The sequence below is a fragment of the Callorhinus ursinus genome, unplaced genomic scaffold (assembly GCF_003265705.2).
Source record: "Callorhinus ursinus isolate GAN/ISIS: 27379988/994484 unplaced genomic scaffold, GSC_fseal_2.0 scaffold72, whole genome shotgun sequence".
NCBI lineage: Eukaryota > Metazoa > Chordata > Mammalia > Carnivora > Otariidae > Callorhinus > Callorhinus ursinus.
In genome coordinates, this window is record NW_027397134.1 from 4,086,354 (window position 1) to 4,109,436 (window position 23,083).

The 23,083-nt window shown below is 50.2% G+C and overlaps 2 protein-coding genes across 5 annotated transcripts in view; one reads left to right on the forward strand and one right to left on the reverse strand.

The window, feature by feature from the left end:
* The window catches only part of ZMAT5 (zinc finger matrin-type 5), a 28,458-nt gene extending 9,220 nt beyond the window's left edge, over positions 1-19,238 (reverse strand). For 2 of the 4 annotated variants that reach the window (XM_025858135.2, XM_073886880.1), the window contains exons 1-3: positions 19,133-19,238; positions 5,399-5,553; positions 716-778 (exon numbers count right to left, since the gene is read on the reverse strand). In XM_025858135.2, coding sequence (XP_025713920.1) covers positions 716-778; positions 5,399-5,525 — 190 coding nt within the window. In that variant the 5' untranslated portion in view covers positions 5,526-5,553; positions 19,133-19,238. Of the gene's footprint in view, positions 1-715; positions 779-5,398; positions 5,558-6,241; positions 6,308-19,132 lie in introns of those variants that run through there. The other 2 variants (XM_073886881.1, XM_073886882.1) reach the window with 2 other exon arrangements.
* A 299-nt stretch (positions 19,239-19,537) lies between these two features.
* On the forward strand, positions 19,538-21,576 carry UQCR10 (ubiquinol-cytochrome c reductase, complex III subunit X). The gene is made up of 2 exons (XM_025858138.2): positions 19,538-19,726; positions 21,312-21,576. Exons 1-2 carry the CDS (start codon positions 19,577-19,579, stop codon positions 21,354-21,356), a joined length of 195 nt encoding a protein of 64 aa, XP_025713923.1. The 5' UTR covers positions 19,538-19,576; the 3' UTR covers positions 21,357-21,576.
* The last annotated feature ends 1,507 nt before the right edge of the window (positions 21,577-23,083 follow it).

Sequence of the window (23,083 nt, forward strand, 5' to 3'; positions counted from 1 at the left end):
AGGGGAGTGTGGCCATTCATATGGCTTCCTTAGGCCAACAGCATTACCTCTCCCCAGAGCCAAGCTCTTTTACATACCATGGTAATCACCACGGTTCTCCTCTTTGCCTTGGCCACTAGGAAGCTCAGGGCCAAACTCCTAGAGAGTATACAGGAACTCAAAGCAAGCATGGAGGAAACGAATCATTCTCCTGGCTTTGTCTTATTTTTCCTACCCTTATTTTCATCTGCTCTTAGTTCCTTCACTTACTGAGGTTTTTATCTGTTTGAACCTATATGCACCTTTATTTGGCGGGTATTGAGTAGTCAAATCAACACTTAGCATCCTTGGTTCTAATTCTGAAGTTTCTCATCAAGCCTGTTACTGTCTCCAGCCCTGCCTGCTGGGATGGGCTCCCAGGCTAACCTAATCAGCCAGTCGATCAGACCCATCAGTGTCTACCAGATTTACTTGCAATCTCCTAGTACTTGCTTGTTCTGGGTGGGCCAATAAAATCACATTCTAGGTCGGGAGAGCTGAGGAACCAGGCCCTGGATGTCAGTCCCTTGGCACAACCTTTGGGAAGGCCCCAACTGACCACTTGGCTGATGCACCAAGACCACAAAGTGGGCTTCGGATGGTGGCTGGGGTAGGGGAGAGGCTCTGCAGAGGTCTGAGCAGGCCAGATGGGGCATGGTGGTCCCTGGGGGGAACTAAACTGAGCAGAACACATTACCTGTCAGTAGAAACTTCCTGCACGGCCTCTTGTTCTGTTCATCTAGCAAGATGGCAGCTGCATCTGCAAGAAGAGCGAGGGTCCAGGTTCAGACTTTGGCTGCATACAGGCACCTCCTACCCCCGAGATCAGGAAAGGAAAGAGTTCCCATCCAGGAATGTAGGAGGGGATGACCACAGGTGGGGACGCTCGGCAGAAGCATCTGAGCTTCAGGTGACCTCAACCCTTTCCTCCCCACCTGGACCTGGCCAAAGGCAAGAACCAAGTTTTTGGTCTGAGGTTCTTGGCTCTGACCACACAATGGAACCACCTGGGCAGTTTTTTGTTTTTTTTTTTAAATCCTGGTATGGTAGACTTCTCCATACTGTCTTTGCAACTTCTGTGAATCTGTAATTACTGCAAAATAGAAAGCTAAAAAAAAAACCTCCTGGTGCCCGGGAAGCCCCCCGTTAAGTCTCAGGGCTCGGGCGTCACTCCACAGCCAAGGCTGCAACGTGCTCTCACTCCCTCCTTCCCCCTGCCAGCCGCCGGCCTCCGCAGGGCTTCCCAGCTATCTTTCCGGACGCAAACCTTAACCCTGGCTTCCTCCGATTTTTCCGACCTTTATTTTCATGATATACTTATGGTTTAAGTTTGTGTGTTTCTTGGTAGGTAAGGAATCAATCGGCCAAAATCTATTAAGACGGGAAGGTGCCCCGACTCAGAGGCCCTGATGTCACCCTGGGGGCCTGGGCTGGTGGTCACTCTCCCCATTGGTCCACTGCCTTTTCTAGAGGCTGCTGGAGTAGAGGAAAGACCACAGGTTTCAAAGTCCAGGTACACTTGACCCCAGGCAAGCTGCTTCATCTCTCCAAGTCTCTGTTGCCCCATATGTAAAATGGGAGGAAAATTCTCCTCTGATAGGGCTGCTGTGCAAACTGAATAAGGTAATGGATGCAAGGCACTTGGCAGAGGTGCCCAGTGATCCCCAACCCTGAGGGCACATTAGAATTGCCAGGAAAGTGGGGCTGGGAGTGCTTTAGCATCACACCAACGTGAGGCCAGGGCTCCGAACCCGTCGTGGATGCTCAGCAGTGGCAGTTCTTACTTTGTGTCCTCACAAGCCCACCACACAGCGCTAACATCCCCATTTTGCAGAGGGGAAAACTGAAGTTCAAACAGGGGAAAGGGCACATAGTCAGGAAGTGGCAGCGCCAGGCTTGAACCCTCATGTGTGAGTCTAAAGCCCCTGCCCTTCCCCGTGTGGCTGCGGATTTCCTGGTGGCGGGGTAGGTGGCTGGCTCGGTGGCCGGCTCTGATGGGAGCTTCTCCCTTCCTCCCTTCCCCAGGGCCAGGCAGCCGGTGGGAGTGGGCAGCTGCGGGCAGGAGTTGGTTATCAGAGGACTCACTCCAGGGGGTGACCTGGTGGATTGTGGGTGGGGCCGGCAGGGTAGGGGGTGTCCATCCATCAGCACTGCGCCTGTCAGACTCAGCCTGTCCAGCCAGTTCCACAGACCTTCCCAGGGGAGGTGGGCTGGTGGGAGCATGTGAACATTGCCCAGCCCCATCTCCACGTCCCAGAGGTAGGACTGCTGAGACTGGGTGGGGGTCTGAGCCTGAGTCCTAGCCAAGGCACCCTGGCTGGGGCACTCAGTGTGGCAGAAAAGTTCCAGGCTGTCCAGCATCTGGCCGGTGGTTCTCAACCCCAGCCACATGGCAGAATCGCCAGTCAGCCTTTAAAATACAGGGATCCCCGGTCCCATCCTTCTCAGGTTCTGCTTTAATTCATCTGAGGGGGAGAGCATGAGAATTGTTAAAATCTCTCCAGTGACTCTGAAGGGCACCCAGGACTGAGAACCCGAGCCCAGGGCCTGCACAAAGAAGGCATGCTCCTCCACCCAGCATTCAAGGCTCCTTGTGATCTGACCCCATTGGTCCTTCTTGCTTCATCTTGGAAAATTAACAGCTGCCCTGGTGCCTGGTGTTTGTTTGCTTGCTCATGTAGATATTCATCTAACAAACATTTACTGAGCACGTCCTGTGTGCCAGGCACCATGCCAGGATGAGGATTTAGTGGAGAATAAGTCAGACCTGCTTCTCCCTTCCAGTCCAACAGTCACACTAAGCCATGTGGACATAAACAGGGGAACAACTAGCATGCAGCCAAATGACCTCGCCCAGGGACTGGGGAGGGCAACCCTGAGGACACTTTGCCTGAGTTGAATTCTGAGATGGAAGAGCTAGGCTGAGGGCATGGAGGACAGCAGGAAAGGCGTGCCCACAGAGGGGACAGTATCTGTAATGGCCAGAGTGGTTGGAGCTTGGAGGGCGAGGTGGGCAGGGCATGGAGACCTGTACAAGACAGGGGTTCTGCCAAGAACACACTGTTATAACTGGAGTGAGGTTGCCTAGGAGAGGGGCTCTGTTTTATTCATCTGTAAGTCTTCAGAGCCTGCCTGGGAGCCAAGGACATGCTAAGTGCTCACTGAGATAAAGGGCCTGAGGCCAATCCTTTTGTGGACCCATATAGTTCCTACTGAGTGAACCCTTACTGCCACACAGTCGTCATGAAAATACTGAGGCCCTGTCGCATCCGGGGGAAGTGGATATTGTTGTTATGGCTGTTCTACACAAGGCAGGATTAGGACCACACTGTTCATGAGTGACACCTTGGGACTGACAGCCACTCAGCCTAGCTCCAGACCTCACACTTGTCCCAGTCATGGCAGAAGCATGGTCAGCCCCTCTGGGGGTGAGGGGACTTGTCTGAGGCCATGAAGCTGGGAGCAAAGTGGTTATTGAGTCCTAGCCCAGGCTGGGGTGCCACATGCCTCCCCAAAGTCTATGCTGTGCAGTTTGCTCAGGTAAGCTGGAGCCCCGACGAAGCCTCTTAAAGTGGAAAGAGCTCATATGCCAGCTGTGGACCCCGGGTGAGTATCATCTACCACTCTGGATTTGGAAGTCACCACCTTTAAGTGGGGATGCCCGCCCAGCCACCCTCCCTTGCAGAGCTGTTCTAAGGACTGAATGTGCCTGGGGATGTGAGGACACTAGGAATGCAGGGTCCCCACTGCATTCCCTTATGTTACCCACTCTTTCATCTTTCTTTAAGTAACACAATAGCCTCTGCCAACCAGCCCTCGACCCAAAGACCCACCTGTTCTCAGCTGAGACTCGGCTGGGAGGAAACACCAAGGTAATCTTGAGGCCTGGCTCCTGCCAGATCACAGTCCCCACTGGATTTGGGAGGCAGGGAGCCTTTGCCTGACACCAGAGTCAGAGGCCTCCCTGGCACCCAGGAGAGCCCTCTGCCACTGAATAACCCTCGGTCCCCACTCCCAGCCCCTTGCAACCTCAGCCATGCCTGGCCTGCTGCGCAGCCTGGCCACCCTCCCTCTCCCAAGCCTCTGAGCCTCAGCTTCCTCCTCAGAAATGAGTCTGGGAGAGCTCTGAAAATACTGTGTCAAGGCCCCACCCCAAACCTGCCTCTGGGGTGGGGTCGAGTGACCAGCGTTTTTTATTTCAAGGTCTCTGGGTGATCCTAACTTGAAGGGTGGAGCTCTGCCTTAGAGAATTGCTGATGAAGCAAATGACAAACCACAAAAGGCTCCCGGCATGCAGCAGACACTCCATAAATGCCCACTCCCTTCTTGTGAATTCTGACTCTCAGACCAGGGAACTCTGTCTCCCCTTCTCCTCCCTTCTTGGCTGCTGAGACTCAGCTCCTTCCTTTTGCTCTGGGAATCCTGCTCCCCAACTCATGAAGCATTGGCCCTGCCCCAGCCGGTGGGGGAAGCTGGAAGTTTTGGGCCCACCCCACCCCACCACCAAGCTCCCTCTCCGTTTCATCGGCTCCTGGCTGGCCACCCCAACATCTCCCTCGCTGTTCTTCAGTGTCCATGTCTGATGGACAGCAGCAGCAGCTCCCCTGTAGTGAGCACCTCGAAGGTGCCAGGCTCAGTGCTACGTGCTTATGGCCGGAGCTCATTTGCTTCGGAGGCACCTGCTCGGAGAAGCCTTTCCCTGGAAAAGCCCTCTCTCTGGGAGCTCGATCATTCATCCGGCCAGCCAGTCATTCAACAGCCATTTACTGCACCCCACACTCACGCAGCAGGCAAGCATCACTGTCAAATGTAGCTCTTGGCCACTGCCTTCAAAGGCTGCCCTCGGCCCTCACCCTGGGGCAAGCTGCCCTCTTTACTGTGGCCTCCGCAGACTTACACAATCTGGCCCCAGCCCTGCCACCGCCTTCAGCCCTTACCAACCTCCTCTCCTACTGGGTCCAGCCACACCTTCTCTCCTCTGCTCGGACGGCACCTGATGCTTTATTCACGGCTGCCTGCTTCTGCATACCCTCTGCCCAAAATGCTGCGGCTGGCTTCTCCCTATCTTTCCCACTGTTGGCTCAAACATCATCTCCTTTGAAAAGCCTTCTTCCTGGCCACAGTATCCCCAAAGGCTGGCAAAATGGAGCCCTCCTCTCGGTCAAGATTACTGGGGGATGGAGCTCACATTCCAGCCTGCCCCTTGGACGGCCCATCTGCCCTTAAGGATGCCCCGGTGGCCCCAGCCTTCCTCTCTTTGGCTCCTCCAAGAGCCCAGGCCAAGCCTGTCGCTGGCCCATGGGTACTTCCTTGTCTGCCAATAAGAAAGATCGGCAAGCTGGCCTCCAGTGGCCCAGCTGCCTAGCCAGCCAGCACGCACCTCGAAACATGTCATACCAGACCTTCTTGGCCTTGAGGTGCTGCAGCCCATTCAAGTGCTTCTTGCGGTTGTGGAGGTTGTCCTGGAAGGAGCGGTTGCAGTAGTCACAGAAGTAGTGCTTCCCCATGGCCGTCTAGCCGGGTTGCTGCTGCTGCCTGGGAAGCCCAAAGCGCTCAGTCAAGAGTAGGGAGGACTCACCACCCGCTGAAGCCCACAGTGATGAGAGAACAGGAGGCAAGCTGAGGACAAAGCACAAGCGACACCCCGCACCCCCTGGGTGGGACCTGTGTGACATTCCTTGGGCACTCCCGGCTGCCCTAAAACTAAGGGAAGGGAGAAACAAATGGTTAACTGACAGAGATCACAGTCCTGGGGGACAGGAGTCTCCCTCAGTGTACAAATATCTTAGTGATTTACAAGGAAAAGGCATTCTTACCAGTAGCCTAAATTTCAGAGACCCATAGACTCAATTTCCTGGGAGTCTGAACATCATCCTCCCCTCCATAGTGATGTGGGAAACAAAGGCAGAAGGGAATGTAAATAAAATTAAACTTCTTTATAACCTGCAGCCCATTGACAAGTACTTGGGATAGGCAGAGTATAATATTCCTTAATATAAAACTCCCAACTATCTTAACGTTAATGCCTTACTAGAGGGAAAAACAACCTTAGTTGGACAATAGCCAGGCCTCCAATATCTTCTTTAGCATATGAAAGTCCTTTAGGACACCCCTTTTTCCTACGTCCCCCACCTCCCAAGTATATAATCAGCCCTTCCTCACAACCCCAGTGTAGCAGCTCTTTCTGCCCACGGGGCCTGTTGCCATGCTTTAATAAGATCACCTCTTTTGCACCAAAGACATCTCAAGAATTCTTTCTTGTCCTTCAGCTCCGGACCTCACCTACATTCTGAAACGACATCAGGCAGCACAGCACCCCAAATGAACACTCCCTGAAGGCCAGTGTAAGGAAGGCTCTGGTTACACACGCCTCATTTAAACCCCAGAACAGCCCGGAGGACCTACGTGGGCCAATGAATATGGCCTGAGAGGTCTCATTCCAGGGGGATCTTTTAACAATCCTGATGCCCAGCCTCCACCCCAGGGCCAGTGGACCACAGAACTTCCAAGGGTGAGACCCAGGCACCAGCATTTTTGTAAAGCTCCCCAGGAAATTCTCCTATGCAGCCAGGGTGGAGAGCTACCCCCTTACACCCTCTGGCCACGTCCCCACTCCCCCCAGCCCCATGCCACCTCTGACCTCCCTCTCTCCCATCTGGCCATATCAGCCCCATCTTTGCTCCTCACACCTGCCAGGCACTCGCCAGGCACCTGGCCACCTCTTGCATTTGCATGTGCTGGCCCCTCTGCCTGGATGCTGTTCCTTGCCACCCCTGCTCACATGATTCCTTCATCTTCACTCAAATACTATCTTCTCAGTAATCTCCTGTGACAGCTTTATTTAAAATTGCAGAACACTCTACTTAGCTTTCTCCATTCCCTGCTTCATTTTTATCACCTTTGAAATAATAAGTTACTTGTTACATTTATTACCTTTTTCTCCCAACAGGAATATAAATCCATGCGGGTAGGGATATTTTTATTTTGTTGACTGCTGAAGCCCCACTACCCAAAGTGGCACATGGTGCAGAGTAGGCAACCAATATTTGTTGAGTAAATGGATTAATTCCCATTTTCCTTATGGGACAACTGAGGTTCAGAGAAAGGAAGTGATTTGCCCAAGGTCACACAGCTGGAGAGCAGAACACAAAACCCAGATGCCCTAAAAATCCCACTGCTGGGTGTCCTCTCTTCCAGAGCCAGCTCAAAGCTTACAGAAGCCAGAGGGCTCAGGCAGAAATGCAAACAGTTTCGCCAGGAGATTAGCTAAACTCTTAAATGGCAGGTCCTCATCAATCAGAGAGGGAAATGAGAATGTTTCAGGGTCTTAAGACCCTTAGGACCCCTCAGCCATGGTGACCCACAGCTGCCACACCTGACCCAGGAGATCTCCAGCCACAGGTAGGGGGTAATTCTGAGTGTCAGGGCCAGCCCTTGGGTCCCCCAGTTTGCTGACACAAGACCAGAGGATGAATGGGTCCACTCTGGGTTGTCAAGTGGGATCTGCAAAGGCTGAGCCCAGACTAGCCCCTCACCCTTCAGGTCCTATAGTCTGATCCCTCATTTCCCACTGCAGGTTCCTGGGGCCCAGAAGAGGAAGGAAAGTGACTTCCGTAAGCAACCCAGGCTAACAGCAAAAGCGTGACTCCCAGGACTTGGCAAATTAAAGATACGGCCAGGACCTGACCACAGGGCAGATGGATGGGGGACTGCATCTTGGGAAGAAGAGAAGGGGGAGAGAGACAGAGAAAAACAAGCCCCCTGGACAGTCCAGGCAGCCAGGTGGGTCGATAGAGAAGGCTGTTCCCGTGGCAGACAGAGACAGTGGCCACTAAGTCAAGGGCAGTAATGGGATCAGGAACAGACAGTCATTCAAAATGAAAACGTATAAAACCTCTCTTCTCCTATTACTGCTGAGAAACCGCATCCCAGACACATGGACTTGATATATTAAATTTGGCAGCTCTAATACACCCCGTCTTGCCAATAAACTTATAGGAATTGGAATGAAATTGTAAGAGATGAACGTTTAACGGCCGAGTGCTTAACCAAGCCATTCATGAAGCCTCAAGCTCTGAAGAGCTGCTGGTTCTGGAGCGTCGTGGGGAGGAGAGGGGAGGGGAGGGTGTCAGAGGAGGGAAGCAGAGATGGAGCGGTGGCTCTGCGGCAGGCTTAGCTGGATAACACCACATAGGGCACTGGGCAGCTGGCCGTGTGACCTTGGACCTCTCTAGGCCTCTCCTTTCAGGAAGGTGAGACAGTGGATCTGACAGGTTAGCTGACTGCCTGCGGAGCAGTGAACAGAAGTTTGCTAATCCAAATGAATTGCTAATGAAAGAGTAATGGAAATACAAATGACACTAATAATGTCCAGCATTTAGCAAGTGCTCAATAAATGTTACCTACTGTTTGATTTACTGAGCACCTACTGTGTGCTGGCACTAGGCTAAAAGCTTTAAAATGCATCATCTCATTTAATCCTCAGGACAACCCTTGAGGTAGGACCTACTCCACTTTTTCAGATGAGGGCACTGAGGCTCCAAGAAGCAAAGTGCCTTAGCCAAGGTCATGGTGCTGGAAAGCAGCCAAGCTGGGTTCAGAATCCAGGCAGGGTGGCTCTAGAGCCCACACTCCTAATCACTTAGAAAAGTCTCCTCCCAACAAATCATACTGTTGACAGCTCTCCTTCTTAATCACTCACTACACCCTGGGGACCACGTGGCCCATTCAAAACCCAAGAGGTATGTATTATAATCCCATTTGCGAAGGAGAAGACTGAGGCTCACAGAGGTGCTGTGGGGTGCCCCGGGTCACACTCCCAGGAAAGGCAGAGCAGGTCTCACGGTGCCTGCACTTGCATCTGCTGGGAAAGCCTCCATGAAGTCAAATGATGAGCCCCTCGGCAGTGGACTCCCTGTGTGTGTGTTTCCTCTTCTCTCTCACATGCACAAACCGCAGAGGACAAACCAGCCTCAGCGGAGAGGCGCCCACCCACGCCTTCCTTCCTCTGCCCACCCTGCATCTGGCACAGGGGCGGAGCTCAGCTGTCCAGGGAGGGCCAATGCACCCCACACTCTAGTCCCAGCTCTGTTAGGTGAGGCTGTGGCTCTGTCACTTGCCCACTTGAGGCCTCAGTCTCCCCATGTGTGAAGGGGGAGGCAGGCAGCTAGACCAGGTGATCTCTAAGGGCCTCTGCAGACAGTCAGGTTTAAATCCAGGTACCACTGCTTTCTTTTTTTTTTTTTTTAAAGATTTTATTTATTTGAGAGAGAGAGAATGAGAGATAGAGAGCACGAGAGGGAAGAGGGTCAGAGGGAGAAGCAGACTCCCTGCTGAGCAGGGAGCCCGATGTGGGACTCGATCCCGGGACTCCAGGATCATGACCTGAGCCGAAGGCAGTAGCTTAACCAACTGAGCCACCCAGGCACCCCCAGGTGCCACTGCTTTCTAATTCTGTGATGGTGGGCAATTAATTAACTTCTGGCCTCAGTTTCCTCCTATGAAAACTGGGATAGTAACAGTGCCCACCTCAGGGATTGTTCTGAGAATCAGATCATCCACACACACACTTAACTTAGCAGAGCCTGGCCCCCAGGAGCCCCTCAAGAAACAACAGGCAGCATCACCATCATTATTATTGGTCTCCAAAAGGCCCATATTTCAGAAAACTGAGGCTCAGAACAAGGAACAGGATATCAGTGTCCAAGTGACAAGTGGGGGCAGCTGGTCCGTATGACAGATGAGGAAAGGTGAGGCCAGGAGAGGGGAAGTGGGCTGACCAAAGTACACAGCACAAAGCAGAGGTGGGACTGGAACTTTAGCCTTCACAGTGGGCCCAGATGCCTGCCCTGAACAGCAGCTCTGCAGAGCCCATATGGCCCGGGGATGGTGTCAAGGGGAGCAGACGAGCTCCAGGGCAGCCTGGGCGTCCCACCGCCCAGCAGGCCTGTCCCCAGGGAGGCAGAGGTCCTGGGCAGGAGCTGGGCTTCAGCAAGGTGACCTCACCCAGGCAGCTGTGAACTTCTAGCGCTCCTGACCCAACTGCCTCCGGCTCTAGTGCCTTAGCACACATTAGGAAAAGGTGTGGGTGCAGAATCTTCCAGACAGATACAGTGCCCTGCCAGAGCATGTTTGGCAATCTGGCAAGCAGAGCGTATTTCACTCCGACTCACCCCTCAGTCAGGTGTCCTTGCACAAGGCACAGCCTGCACCACCGCACCTGGCAGCCCTGAGTGGGAGGTCAGGGAAGGGGGGTGGAGACAGCTGGACATCTCCGAGGGCGCCCAGACATCAGCATGGGGTGCTGACTAAGCTGGCCCGTGATTCATCCGCATCCTCTGAGGCTGGTGCGCTCAGCAGCATGCGAACAAGGCCCAATGTGCAATACAAAACCATCCAGCCCCACTCCCTTGCTGGGAACGCAGACAGCGCCACCCGCCCACTCTCAGGGACCAGGTCCACGTTTGCAACAGCAGCTGCTGGCTCCCTGGGGTTTCACCAGGTGACAAGGGGGCTCCTCGTGGCCAAAGGGCAGCAGGGGAGGTTAGTGGGACAACCCTCTGGGATCACACAGGTGTGGGTTTGAATCCCAGCTCTGCCACTTATCAGCTAGGTGACCTCTAGAAAGTTAGTTCATCTTCCTGCGTATGTCCTTAGCTATAAACTAGGGACCCCCACTGCTACTGTGGATTGACCAAGGCAGTAGTATATTAGGATGCTTGCCACATAGTTAGTGCTCCGAGAATGGAGGCTGTAAGTGCTGGTACTGTGCCCATCCAGGCGGCTCACTCCCCTGCCCTCCCGGTGAGCCTGCCCTGACCACTGGATTTAAGAGTGGCAGCCACAGGCACTTCCGCCCCCCTTACAACCTGCTGCTTTACTGTCATGTGTGTCCGCCTCCCCACTAGAATGCAGGCTCCACGAGGGCGGAAAGTTCTGTCCGTCCTGCTGCACCCCAGCACCAGGAACAGGGCCTCGCACGCACAGGTGCCTGCGGAAGGAGCTGCCCGCAGAACCCAAGGCCTCTCGCCCTCTGCTCACCTACATCTCCCAGACCCTCTGCTCCGCAAGTTTGGATCTAGGGGCCAGGACGAGGATGGACAGAGAAGAAAGACACACAAGGCCCTAAAGACGGGTCTCTTGCTGCCACCACCGCCCTCCCCACAGGACTCCGGTCTCCAGCAGAGCCCTGCTCTACTGACTTAACCCACACCCGGCCATCCCACGGCACATGACCTCAGTCTTCCAGGCTCAAGGAAAAACTTACCTACTAGTTGAGACACTGTGGGGTGGAGGAGGGAAGAAAAGAGAATGGGGGTGGGATGGGGTAAGGGAAGATAGCATTGGATTCCTTCGTGCTACGCACCTGGCTTCCATTCTCTTATTTAATCCTCACAGAGACCCTCTGAGTAGGTGTCAAGGTGTCTGTTTCACAGAGGAGGATACGGGTTCAGAAATACTCCTAATTTGCTCAAAGCCAAGACTGAGAGAGACACTGATGATAGTAATATCTCATCAGCCTGAGTGCTGCTGGTGGGCCAGTGGCGTGGAGGACCCCCACGCACCCTCTTGGAGAGACCTCACCATGACACCAAGGCGCGGAGAGCCAGCACTGTCCCCGGGGTCTGGGTGAACCTGAACCCTTCCTCTTCCCATCCCACTGTTCTGCTGTGACGCTGTCATGGGGCAGATATTTGTGCTTCATTGACATTCTTCGTTCCTTTCATCGTGTGTGTCTCAGGTACAGAGCTGTCTTTGGCACAAGGCTAAAATAAGCCAACAGCTCGGCTGTGGGTAAGGGCTGGGATGTGCACTGTAATAATTATCCAGGCCTTGTGCTCACCACATGCTGCCCTCAAGCTCACATGTCACTTCTTCTAATTATGGCACCGCCAGACCCCAGGTAAACAGTAAACGGCAGCCAGAGGACGGCTTTATTGCACACCCATTAGGAGCTCAGCAATGTCCCAGTGCCACATATGCCCGCCATCTGGAGTTGATGGCATAGGAACTGCCTGGGGGCGTGGCCTGCAGGCTACCCACTCAGAGCCCAACTCCGACACAAGTGCCAGGAAGATCCAGATGTCTTCCCTGATAGGAGCCCCATTATGTTAGGGGTCTCCCTCAGACACCTGAGTGCTTGGTAGTGACCACACACCTCTCTCATCCTGACCTTGTTTATGTGTTCCACCCCCTGGGGTAAGGCACATATATCATCATACTCCTGGCACTGTAAGGCAGTGGGGGGCCCCACCCACAGCAATTCCTAACTCGGCAGGGCTGGGCCAGGGCCAGGATCTAAGGAAAATGAGGCACAGTCCACAAACCACACTCAGCAAAATGTTGGTCTAACGTAGATGAGGGACTGAAGAACAGAGAGGGTGAGAGCTTACCCAAAGTCACACAGACTACCCAAGCGAATCCTTACTCTAATCATTCAACCCAGGTCTGACTCTCATCCCTGCCATTTCTAGGTTGTGAAACTCTCAGCAAACCACTCACCCTCTGGGGGTGCCTGGGTGGCTCACTCGTTAAGTGTTTGCCTTCGGCTCAGGTCGTGATCCCAGGGTCCTGGGATCGAGCCCCGCATCAGGCTCCCTGCTCTGCTGGAGGCCTGCTTCTCCCTCTCCCACTCCCCCTGCTTGTGTTCCCTCTCTCGCTGTGTTTCTCTCTGTCAAATAAATAAATAAAATCTTAAAAAAAAAACAACACAAACTACTCACCCTCTGGGCCTCATCTGGGACATGGGAGTAATAATTCTTTTTTTTTTTTTTTTTTAAACAACGGAGAGGGACACAGCAAGAGAGGGAACACAGACAGGGGGGGTGGGGGGGGGGGAAGCAGGCTCCCTGCTCCGCGGGAAGCCTGATGCGGGGCTCGATCCCAGGACCCTGGGACCATGACCTGAGCCGAAGGCAGATGCTTAATGACTGAGCCACCCAGGTGCCCTGGGAGTTAATAATTCTTATGGAATTATGGAATAAAACTATTCCATAAGATTACTATGAGGATTAAATCATGGATACTAGGGTGTTTAGCGGAGTGCCTGGCATGCCAATGGTGCTCAATACACATCTGTGGATGTGGCAGCCAGCCTCTGTGGCCCCCACCTTCCGGGGTTTGTGTTTTGTGTTGTCTGCTCCTCAACCATATCAGGACTGGTCTGTATGACTAAGAGACATGATGGTATGTCACTTCCAAAATCAGGTGATAAGACAATATGCCTTCCGTCCTGGTGCCTCTTTCTCTGATCACTTACTCTGGGGGAAGCCAGCTGCCATACCATAAGCAGCCCTGTGGGGAGGCCCATGTGGCAAAGGACTAAGACCTCCTGCTAACAGCCGTGTGAGCAAGCTTAGAAGTGGACCCTCCCACCCAGTACAGCCTTTAGATGAGTGCAGCCCCAGCAGATAGCTCGACTGCCACTTTGTGGGAGCTCTGGGCCGGGACTACCTAGCTAAGCCACTCCCAAATTCTTTTTTTAAAACATATGATTCTTTTTTGTTTTTTTAAGTAAGCTATACACCCAACATGGGCTTGAATTCACGACTCTGAGGTCAAAAGTCATATGCTCCACTGACTGAGTCAGCCAGCTGCACCCCCGCTCCCAAATTCTTGACCCTCAGATGTATGAGATATTTGCTGTGTTAAGTTGCTAAGTTTTCGGGGTAGTCTGTTATGCAGCAATAGGTAATGAATACAGTGAAATAAACAAATGAAAAAACTAAATCACTTTAAAATATGTGATGGCTCCAGGTACAAAGTGCCCCATATCCCAAAACACTCCAGAGTTGAGTCAAAGAAGCCAATCCCCTGACACAGGCATAATCTTCCAGTTCTATGGTTCCCTTCAGCCATTTATTTACTAGCCACACATTTGCTGACACTTCCTCTCTGCCAGAATGGGGTTCACACCTCATGACACAAAGGCCCTGCTCTCACAGGAAGGTGCACTGAATATATGCTGGGATGGCTGGCTGATGTGCCCCCAGTAACAATCCTAGGTGACAAGCTGTGTGCCAGAGAGCACCAAGGAGGGGCAGCTACATCCAATAGGAATTCCTCCAAGGAAATGATCAGAGATGGTCTCAAAGATCTAGGTACCAAAATGGTCACTGCACCATAACTTGTCCTAAAACTGAAATCTAAATGTCCGACAGTAAGAACGGCTGACAGTTATACATTGCTCACTATATGCAGGTAGGCTGCTCAGTTTCCCCGACAGGGTAGGAGTGGGGGGCTCAATGACATGACTCAAAAAGCCCGTTATCCTCATCTTTACCCAAAAAGAAAACTGGACAGAGGGAGCCCACAGCTGGCAAGGATCAAGAGTAGGGCATGAGCCACATCTGTTCAATACACTACCAGACAGACATTAAAAATCAAGCCAAAGGAGGGGCGCATGGGTGGTTCAGTTGGTTGAGTGTCCAACTCTTGGTTTCAGCTCAGGTCCTGATCTCAGGGTCATAGGATCCACCCTGTGTCGGGCTCCGCACTCAGCAGCGAGTCTGCTTGAGACTCTCTCTCCCCCTCTGCACCTCCCTCCCTCCCTCTCTCTCTCAAATAATTAAATCTTTGAAAAAAAAAAAGAAAAAAAAATCAAGTCAAAGGAGACTATTCCCTTTTTGCTAAATAAAAAAGATGGCTTATCACAACATTTTGTACAACATGATACCACTTTTTTAAGGAGAAAGAACGTTCTGCCCCAACACACCCACAGAACCAAACACCCACAAGCAGACACAAAATATTTACTGTGACCATGTCTCGATAATAGAATTATGTCCAGAATTTTTTTCTCACTTTGTATTTTTCTAAGTTTCTACATTTAGTGTGTATTGTTTTAAATTTTCTCAAAAAATTCCCTTCAAAAAAGTGGGAAATTTGTCAAGCAAGGATAAATACTATATTCCTTCTCCCTCAGGAGGCTGCTGTGGATTGTTCCAATGACCTGGTCCACCTGGATGGACCCAGTCAGGGCTACTGTTGAAAGAGATCTGCGGCAGACATTACCCCAGTCCCTGACTGAAGGCCGATAGGGCACACCATGATTCTAAGCAGACCTGGCTCAGCACGGGTTGGCGAAACCCGAATCTGGGCTCCAGTGAGCTGCAGACTGGAGACACAGTTTCTCATCAGATAGTTACAGGTCCCAGGAGGCTAGAGCTTCCAAACAGGAAAAGTAAAAATAGTTTGATGGAGGCTTTCTGAACCAGAAACCTGGACTCAGATCTGCCTCTGTCTCCCCTTCTTTTGCCCAAGTCAGGTCTCATTTCCCAACACCCAAACCAGCCTCTTCAGTCACCCCACCCTGGGCAGCATCAGATCGACCCTCTTAGAATGACTCCTGCTCAAGATTTTCCATGGCTCCTGGTGGGGATCTTAATACAAATGAAGTCTTCCGGGTCAGATCTCCAGGAATTCAGACTCAGCGGTTCTGGAGCGGGGCCCAGAAATCTGCATTTTAATCAGTGAGTCTAGTACTCTCTAGTAGATACCCCTTAAAATACAAAGGCTGGGGGAACAAGCTTCTCCTGCTCCTTGACCTCTCTAGTCCCTGCATCCCAAAAGCAGCCTCTACTGGGGACAGTAACTCTGGGGAGACACAACCCCTGGATTCTTGCCTCAGTCAGAAACGGGTCTGATCATAAATAACCTCAGCTCACTGAAATGGTAAACCCAACTTGATTGGAATGCTAAACACAATTCATTACAATGTATAAAGCTGTTTTCTTACTAAGTATCCTGTCACGCTCCAGGTAAGTTTTAGAATTGAAAATAAAGGTAGTAAAATAAATCAAAATTACTGATGTTCCTGACCTAAGTTTAGTAATAGTCAGCATATACTTGCTATTTAAAAGTATCTATAACATTGACGGGGCGCCTGGGTGGCTCAGTCGTTAAGCGTCTGCCTTCGGCTTAGGTCATGATCCCAGGGTCCTGGAATCAAGCCCCACAACGGGCTCCCTGCTCAGCGGGAAGCCTGCTTCTCCCTCTCCCATTCCCCCTGCTTGTGTTCCCTCTCTCACTTGTCTCTGTCAAATAAACAAATAAAATCTTTAAAAAAAAAAAAGTATAACACTGAAAAGATTTTGACATGTTGAGTATGACAGATAAGTATTGTGATTCCAATTTAAAATACAGAAATTAGGAATTGAGAAATATATTGGGGGCACCTGGTTGGCTCAGTTGGTAGAGCGTGCAACTCGATCTTGATCAGCGTGCAACTGTAGAGATTACCGCATGGAGCACTGGGTGTTATACGAAAACAATGAATTGTGGATCACTACATCAAAAACTAATGATGTATTGTATGGTGACTAACATAACATAATAAAATAAAATTTAAAAAAATAGAGATTACGTAATACAGAAGTTAGGGGTGCCTGGCTGGCTCAGTCCGTAGAGCATGAGACTCTTGATCTGGGGGTCGTGAGTTCACACCCCACACTGGGCATAACATAGAGCTTACTTTAAAAAAAAGATACAGGGCGCCTGGGTGGCTCAGTTGGTTAAGCGACTGCCTTCGGCTCAGGTCATGATCCTGGAGTCCCGGGATCGAGTCCCGCATCGGGCTCCCTGCTAAGCAGGAAGTCTGCTTCTCCCTCTGACCCTCCCTCCTCTCATGTGCTCTCTCTCTCTCTCAAATAAATAAATAAAATCTTAAAAAAAAAAAAAGATACAGAAGTTCTAATATAGGTAGGGAGACACCTGGGTGGCTCAGTTGGTTAAGTGTCTGACTTCCGCTCAGGTCATGATATCAGGATCCTGGGATTGAGCCCCCACGGGCTCCGCACTCAGCGGGGAGTCTGTTTGTCCTTTTCCCTCCCCCTTTGCCCCCTCCCTGCTTGTGCTCTCTGTCTCTCTCTCAAATAAATATATAAAATCTTAAAAAAAAAGATGTTTAATATATATATAGTTAGGTAATTGATAAAACATGTCACTAATTGATACTAGAATTATCATTTCAAGTTGAAAGGTCAGCAATGATTAGGAACACTGGCTGCATGTTAGAATCATCTGGAGTGCTGTGAAAGCTACTAATGGTGCCCCCCATAGCCTAATTTCATGTCAGAGATGGCATCTGTATTTTTTTTTAGCTTTCCAGACTGAGAACCAGTGACATAAAAGAATTTAACTAAGTCTCTTAAAAGTATTGAACTGTTTACGAGAACTTGAAATTCATTATGTTTGTAAGTTTAATTTATTAGATTTTCTAGTAATGTTTAAATATTCTTGGGAGAATATACTTGCTAGGTTATGTATCTGAAGTACTCAAAGAGAAAATCAAATATATGAAATTTATAAGCGAAATAAATGTGTAAGGGAATGTAATTAAGCTGTAAATGGGGCTGACTGTTTAAAGGAATCTAAGGTTAGTTCAACTTGAGGTCTAACATCAAAGGAAAAGTGAAGGTCATTTTTCTTATTTTTCTAGATTTATATGTATAATTTCTAAGTTGAAGTAAGCAGCTTAAAGAAAATTCAGTATTTCCAAATTGTTCCTCCAAAATTAAAATTAGCTAAAAAAACAAAATAAAATAAAACAAGCCACACCTTAACTCCCTGTGGTCTTTCTTAAACCATCTTACTTAACTAATTCCTCCCTCCTCTGAACTTCCCATCAGCCAGATTTGTTGTTAGCAAGACAAAAGTATTCTATCCTAGAAGCTTCACAACTTTGTGTCCCAAGGAGCTATCAGGATTCTTTGCAAATAGAAAATAACTGCAGTTATGGTTAACTCATCATGGTTTTAGAGCTTAGAGCTTTTCACACTTTTCTTCCCCATCCCCAATCAGGAATTCCTTTTGCTTTTCCAAGTCAGATCCAGGCCTCTAATCCCAGGTTTTCAGTACCTATGCCAATGACTTATCTCTGGCCCAGACCTCTCCTCTAAACTCCAGATCCAAATCCCCACTGGCCTCCGGGCATCTCCGCTTGATGTCTAAGGGGCAGCTCAAACCTAACATGACCAAACAGAGCTTAAGGTCATCCCTGTGGATTTCAAGTAATTAAGGTAAAAACTTAAGAGATGTCATTCTCCATTCTTTTTTCTGGCACCCTCTACACGCATCTGTCACCTTGTTCTGTCTGTCCTACCTCCCAAAATCGCAAATCTGATCACTACTCTAATCCATACCCTAATCTAAATTATCATCCTGTCTCAATTGACCCAACACAATAACTTCCCCTCTTCCATCTGTTCTCCGGAGAGCAGCCAGAATGATGACATTAAAATATGAATTGGATCATGTCACATCCCAGCTTATAACCCTTCAGTGGCTTCCTAGAGCAGTTAAAAAGAAGATTCCTTACTATGGGTTACAAGGCCACATATGAGCTGACCCAAGCCCACCTCTTCACAGTCCGCCCCATCGCTTTCCCTCAAGCACTCCAGGACTGCTGCAGCCTCAAGTCCGTCGCACCAACCTTATCCTGTTTGACCGACTTCCATTCGTTCGGGTCTCTGGTTAAAGTGTCTCCCTAGACACCCTGGTTAAAATAGCACCGCCAGACTCTCCTCAATCAACCTGTCTTTTGCTTTTTAGAGTATTACTTGTTTGTGGTTACCACACCTCCCCGATCTGCCCACACATTGAATGAGCGTTCCATGACAGCAGGGACTTGTTCACCACTAGGTCCCCAGGGCATGGCCCAGAGGCGGCACTAAGAAACTATCAGTTGAATGGCACTAATACACCAAAGCCCCTATTTCTATCCCCAAGAAGGGATGAGTGGTCCCCAGATCTCCCCCTTCTAGGTCAGGGTTCCAGGGGGCGAAGCCCAGGGATGAGGGGAACAGGAAGCATGTACAGAACCGCCCCTTCCCCCGGACACTGGGTAAAGGGGTTCAAGCCTCAGGGCCCAGCCCTAGGGCCCAACTTTGCCACAGGCTCCAACTCTAGGCCTGGACTTGGGGCTAAAAGAGGAGACAGGCAGAGATGAGCCAGGGACCTGGGCGCCCAGGCCCTCTCACCCTTTTATTCACTCCCCGTTCCGTTAAGTTGGTGCGGCCCACAGAGCCGGTAAGGGACTTAGAAAGGTAAGCCCACATCTTCCCCTTGGGAAAAGACGACTAAGACTAGCCCCTCGACGTCCTGCCAAAGAGGGTACCTGGTTCCGCAGGGCCCGACGGCTCCGAGCTCCTCCTCCTTCGGCGCCCTCGTGTCGCGAACTGTTTGCTGGGATTCGTAGTCCTTCCTTGAATATCAGTCTGTCCTTCCCAGAAACCTTTGGGAATCATAGCTGAGACCGCGCGGGGGTTGGGGGAGGTAAAGGGAGCGCGAGGGCTTCTGGGTGTTGTAGTTCAGGATATTCACTCAGCGAGAAATTATTGAGAAACATTGGGTAACAAATCTTACCACACTATTTGGGCCGTCCTGATCTAAATCCTACGAGACTGTTCCTCCCCGCAAATCCATCACTTAACCTCTGTCGTTCAAAACGATAAGTGCTGAGATTCAGAAAAACTACAAATCCCATAAAGTATAGCACGTCGAGGGCTTTTGGAGCGCATGATCGGCCGCGGCGCAGGCGCGGGCTTGATAGCGGAGAAACATGGCTGCCCCAACGTTTACTGCGAGGTTGTATTCGCTGCTGTTCCGCAGGACCTCCACCTTCGCCCTCACCATCGCCGTGGGAGCCTTGTTCTTCGAGCGCGCCTTCGATCAAGGCGCGGACGCAATCTACGAACACATCAACCAGGGGGTGAGGGACTGGGCCATCCCTGACCTTGGGCCGGCCTGAGGGGTGACAGTGGGAGTGGAGGTGGGGTGGGACTCAGTCTGCCTTTACTAAGATAGAGGGGAAAACCCTGAGGGTCTTCTGTCGGTCGACTGCCGTATGTCCTCTTCGCTGAATGTGAATCCCAAAACATTAAATGATCCCACTTTGTGGGGCTTATAAGTATTGCTGTCTCACACCCCACATACCCACTTGTCCATTTGCAGGAGCAAAACCTAAAGGCTCGTGAGAGCAAAGGACTTACTGGGGCTACACCATCAGGAAGTCAGTGGCGAGTCTGAGTTGCAACCCGGACCCACAGTCTCCTCTCTGAGGGTTTCAAGGGCAGATTTGAGCGGGCGAGGGTCGTGAAAAGGACATCTCCTTAGATACTGTGGTTGGTCTTTTCAGATAGCACTCTTCACTTTCCCAGGCTTCCCACGTAGGCATTGTGGTAGTAATAATTGGAGATGGGAATATAAAATCAGAGAGCCCTGGATGGGGATACTGGACCTTGTCACTTAATAACTGTGGCGTTCAGTTGGGCGAGTTTCTTAACCTCTCTGAGCTTCACTTTTATCTGTGATGTAGAGCTGATAGTAACTACAGTAGGCAATTACTGTGAGGATTATATGAGGATACAGGCAGGTGCCACAGTACCTGGTAGATGGTACACTCAAAAAATAACATTTGTTACATTCCTCAGGAGAAAGTGAAAGCAGAAGGTAGGGAATAACCACACCTTTTAGACTCATTGTGTGCCAACACTGTGCTAGTTGCTGTACACGCTTTTCATCATTACGCTGTGGCTCATGCTAGGGAAGGTCTCCTGCAGATAGGCCTGTTACACCATTCACTTGTGTTTTTAATTTGAAGCTGCCTGTCCCTATGAAAGTGTTGCCCCTGTTCCATCTCCTGCAGGCAGTTCTGCGGGCCATTCCCAATGTGTGGAAAAAGCATTTAAGTATGCTGTCATAATTTACCAATCTGTGCTTTCAGGAATGAGAATCAAGGGCATCTGGCTGGCTCAGTTGGTATAGTGCACAGCACCCAATCTCGGAGTTGTAATTTCAAGCCCCATGTTGGGTGTAGCGATTACTTAAAAAAATAAAATCTTAAAAAAAAAAAAAAGGAATGAGAATCCAACTAGTTCCTGACCCAAGGATCATAGGTTTAATGAGATTAAAAAATGATTCAATGTGAAGTATTTGGGGCTATGCATTTAGGACCTCTTGAGTAATACCTGGGAGTTGAAGATACAAGACCTCTTCGAGGCTCTGTTCCTTAATAATTGTGTACGTTTGTGTAATTATCTCAGTCTGTCTACCTCAGTTTCCTGTAAAAGAAAGATCATCCATCCATTTCCACTTACCTTTACATGGCAATTGATAACATCAAAGCAGTTTACAAGTGTTAGGAATGTGCGGCAAACCTAGTGTTGCTTCCAGTTTGCCCACCCCAGCTGGTAGATGTTTCTCTCAAGCTTGTTTTAGAGACCAGGACAGTGGAGGTAGCTGCAAAATACGAGATACAAAGCTAAAAGTTTGTGGTTCTTGTCTTTAAAATGCAGAAGCTGTGGAAACACATCAAGCACAAGTATGAGAATAAGGAGTAGTTCCTGGAGACCCCTACCCACGTGGAAAGGACCAGGTCCACCCACCAGCTGTTTGCCCAAAACCAGGGCCTCAGCCCGAAGATGATGCTCAGATTGCTCTTCATCGACCACCTTTAGCTGTTGGCAAGAAGCGGCTTCACCTGACAGACTCTTTAACTTCAGCTGTGTTTGAACTATGTTTAGTCAGAGTCATCAGCAAATAAATGTAAATTGTCCTTGAGACACGGCTTCTGCATCCAGTGCTTTGTTAACTCTACCTAATCTTCACTTGTTGGTTGAGACCACTTCAGAGACTTCTGCAAAACTCTGAAGGGCAGAGTCCATTATTTTGTGTTCCCCTTTAACTTCCAGAGAACTTGGGTTTACAAAACATGAGCTATAATTGGAGGTGTTACTTTGACTTTTGCTTCTAAATCAGTAATTCCTGTCTTTTTTTTTTTTTCCCCCCAGCGTAACCTCTACATCCAATGTGGGGCTTAAACTCAGGGTCCTGAGATATCAAGAATTACATGCAGGGATGCCTGGGTGGTTCAGTCAGTTTCATGTCTGCCTTCGGCTCCGGTCGTGGTCCCAGGGTCCTGGGATCAAGTCTTGCATTGGGCTCCTTGCTCAGCAGGGAGCCTGCTTCTTCCTCTGCCTGCAGCTCCCCCTGCTTGTGCTCATGCGCTCGCTCTCTCTGGCTCTCTGACAAATAAATAATATCTTAAGAAAAAGAGTTGCATGCATAGGGTGCCTGGCTGGTTCAGTCAGTAGAACATGCAATTTTTTTTTTTTTAAGATTTTATTTATTTGACAGCAAGAGAGGGAACACAAGCAGGGGGAGTGGGAGAGGGAGAAGCAGGCTTCCCACTGAGTAGAGAGCCCAATGCAGGGCTCGATCCCAGGACCCTGGGATCATGACCCAAGCCAAAGGCAGACGCTTAACAACTGAGCCACCCAGGTGCCCCTGAACGTACAGTTCTTGATCTCAGGGTTGAGTTTGAGCCCCACATTGGGTGTAGAGATTACTTAAAAATAAAACTTACGGGGTGCCTGGGTGGGTCAGTCGTTAAGTGTCTGCCTTCGGTTCGGGTCATGGTCCCGGGGTCCTGGGATCAAGCCCTGCATTGGGCTCCCTGCTCAGCGGGAAGCCTGCTTCTCCTCCCACTCCCCCTGCTTGTGTTCCCTCTCTCGCTGTGTCTCTCTCTGTCAAATAAATAAAATCTTCAAAAATAATTATAAAATTAAAGATGAAAAAAGTCACATGTTCTACTGACTGAGTCAGCCAGGGGCCCCAATAATTCCATTTTTCCATACAGAGGAGAGCTAACTGGCTTAACCATAGGGAAGTCCTGGATTCAGCTGGGGGAAAAAACCCTGCCCCAGGGTCCCATCTCCATTCTGCCTTTAATTTGCTGAGTGTCTGGACCAGTTGGCATACCTCTCTGGGCCACAGCCCATCTTATGATGAAGTTGGACCAGAATTCTGACCATCCTGCCAGAGTTCCTCTCTCTAATAAGTTTGGTTTATCATTGTGCTTACTTGGTGGGTTTGAATCCTCCCTCTACTAGTTCTAGCTGTGTGAACCAAGAGCAAGGCACTTGACCTCTCTGAGCTTCAGTTTCCTGGTCTGTTACATGGGGATAATGAGAGCACCTTCTGTGTGGGTTCTTTGTGAGTATTAAAGGAGTTGTGAAATGCAGTTAACAGTCATAGACCCTGGCACAGGGACATAACTGCTGGCAGA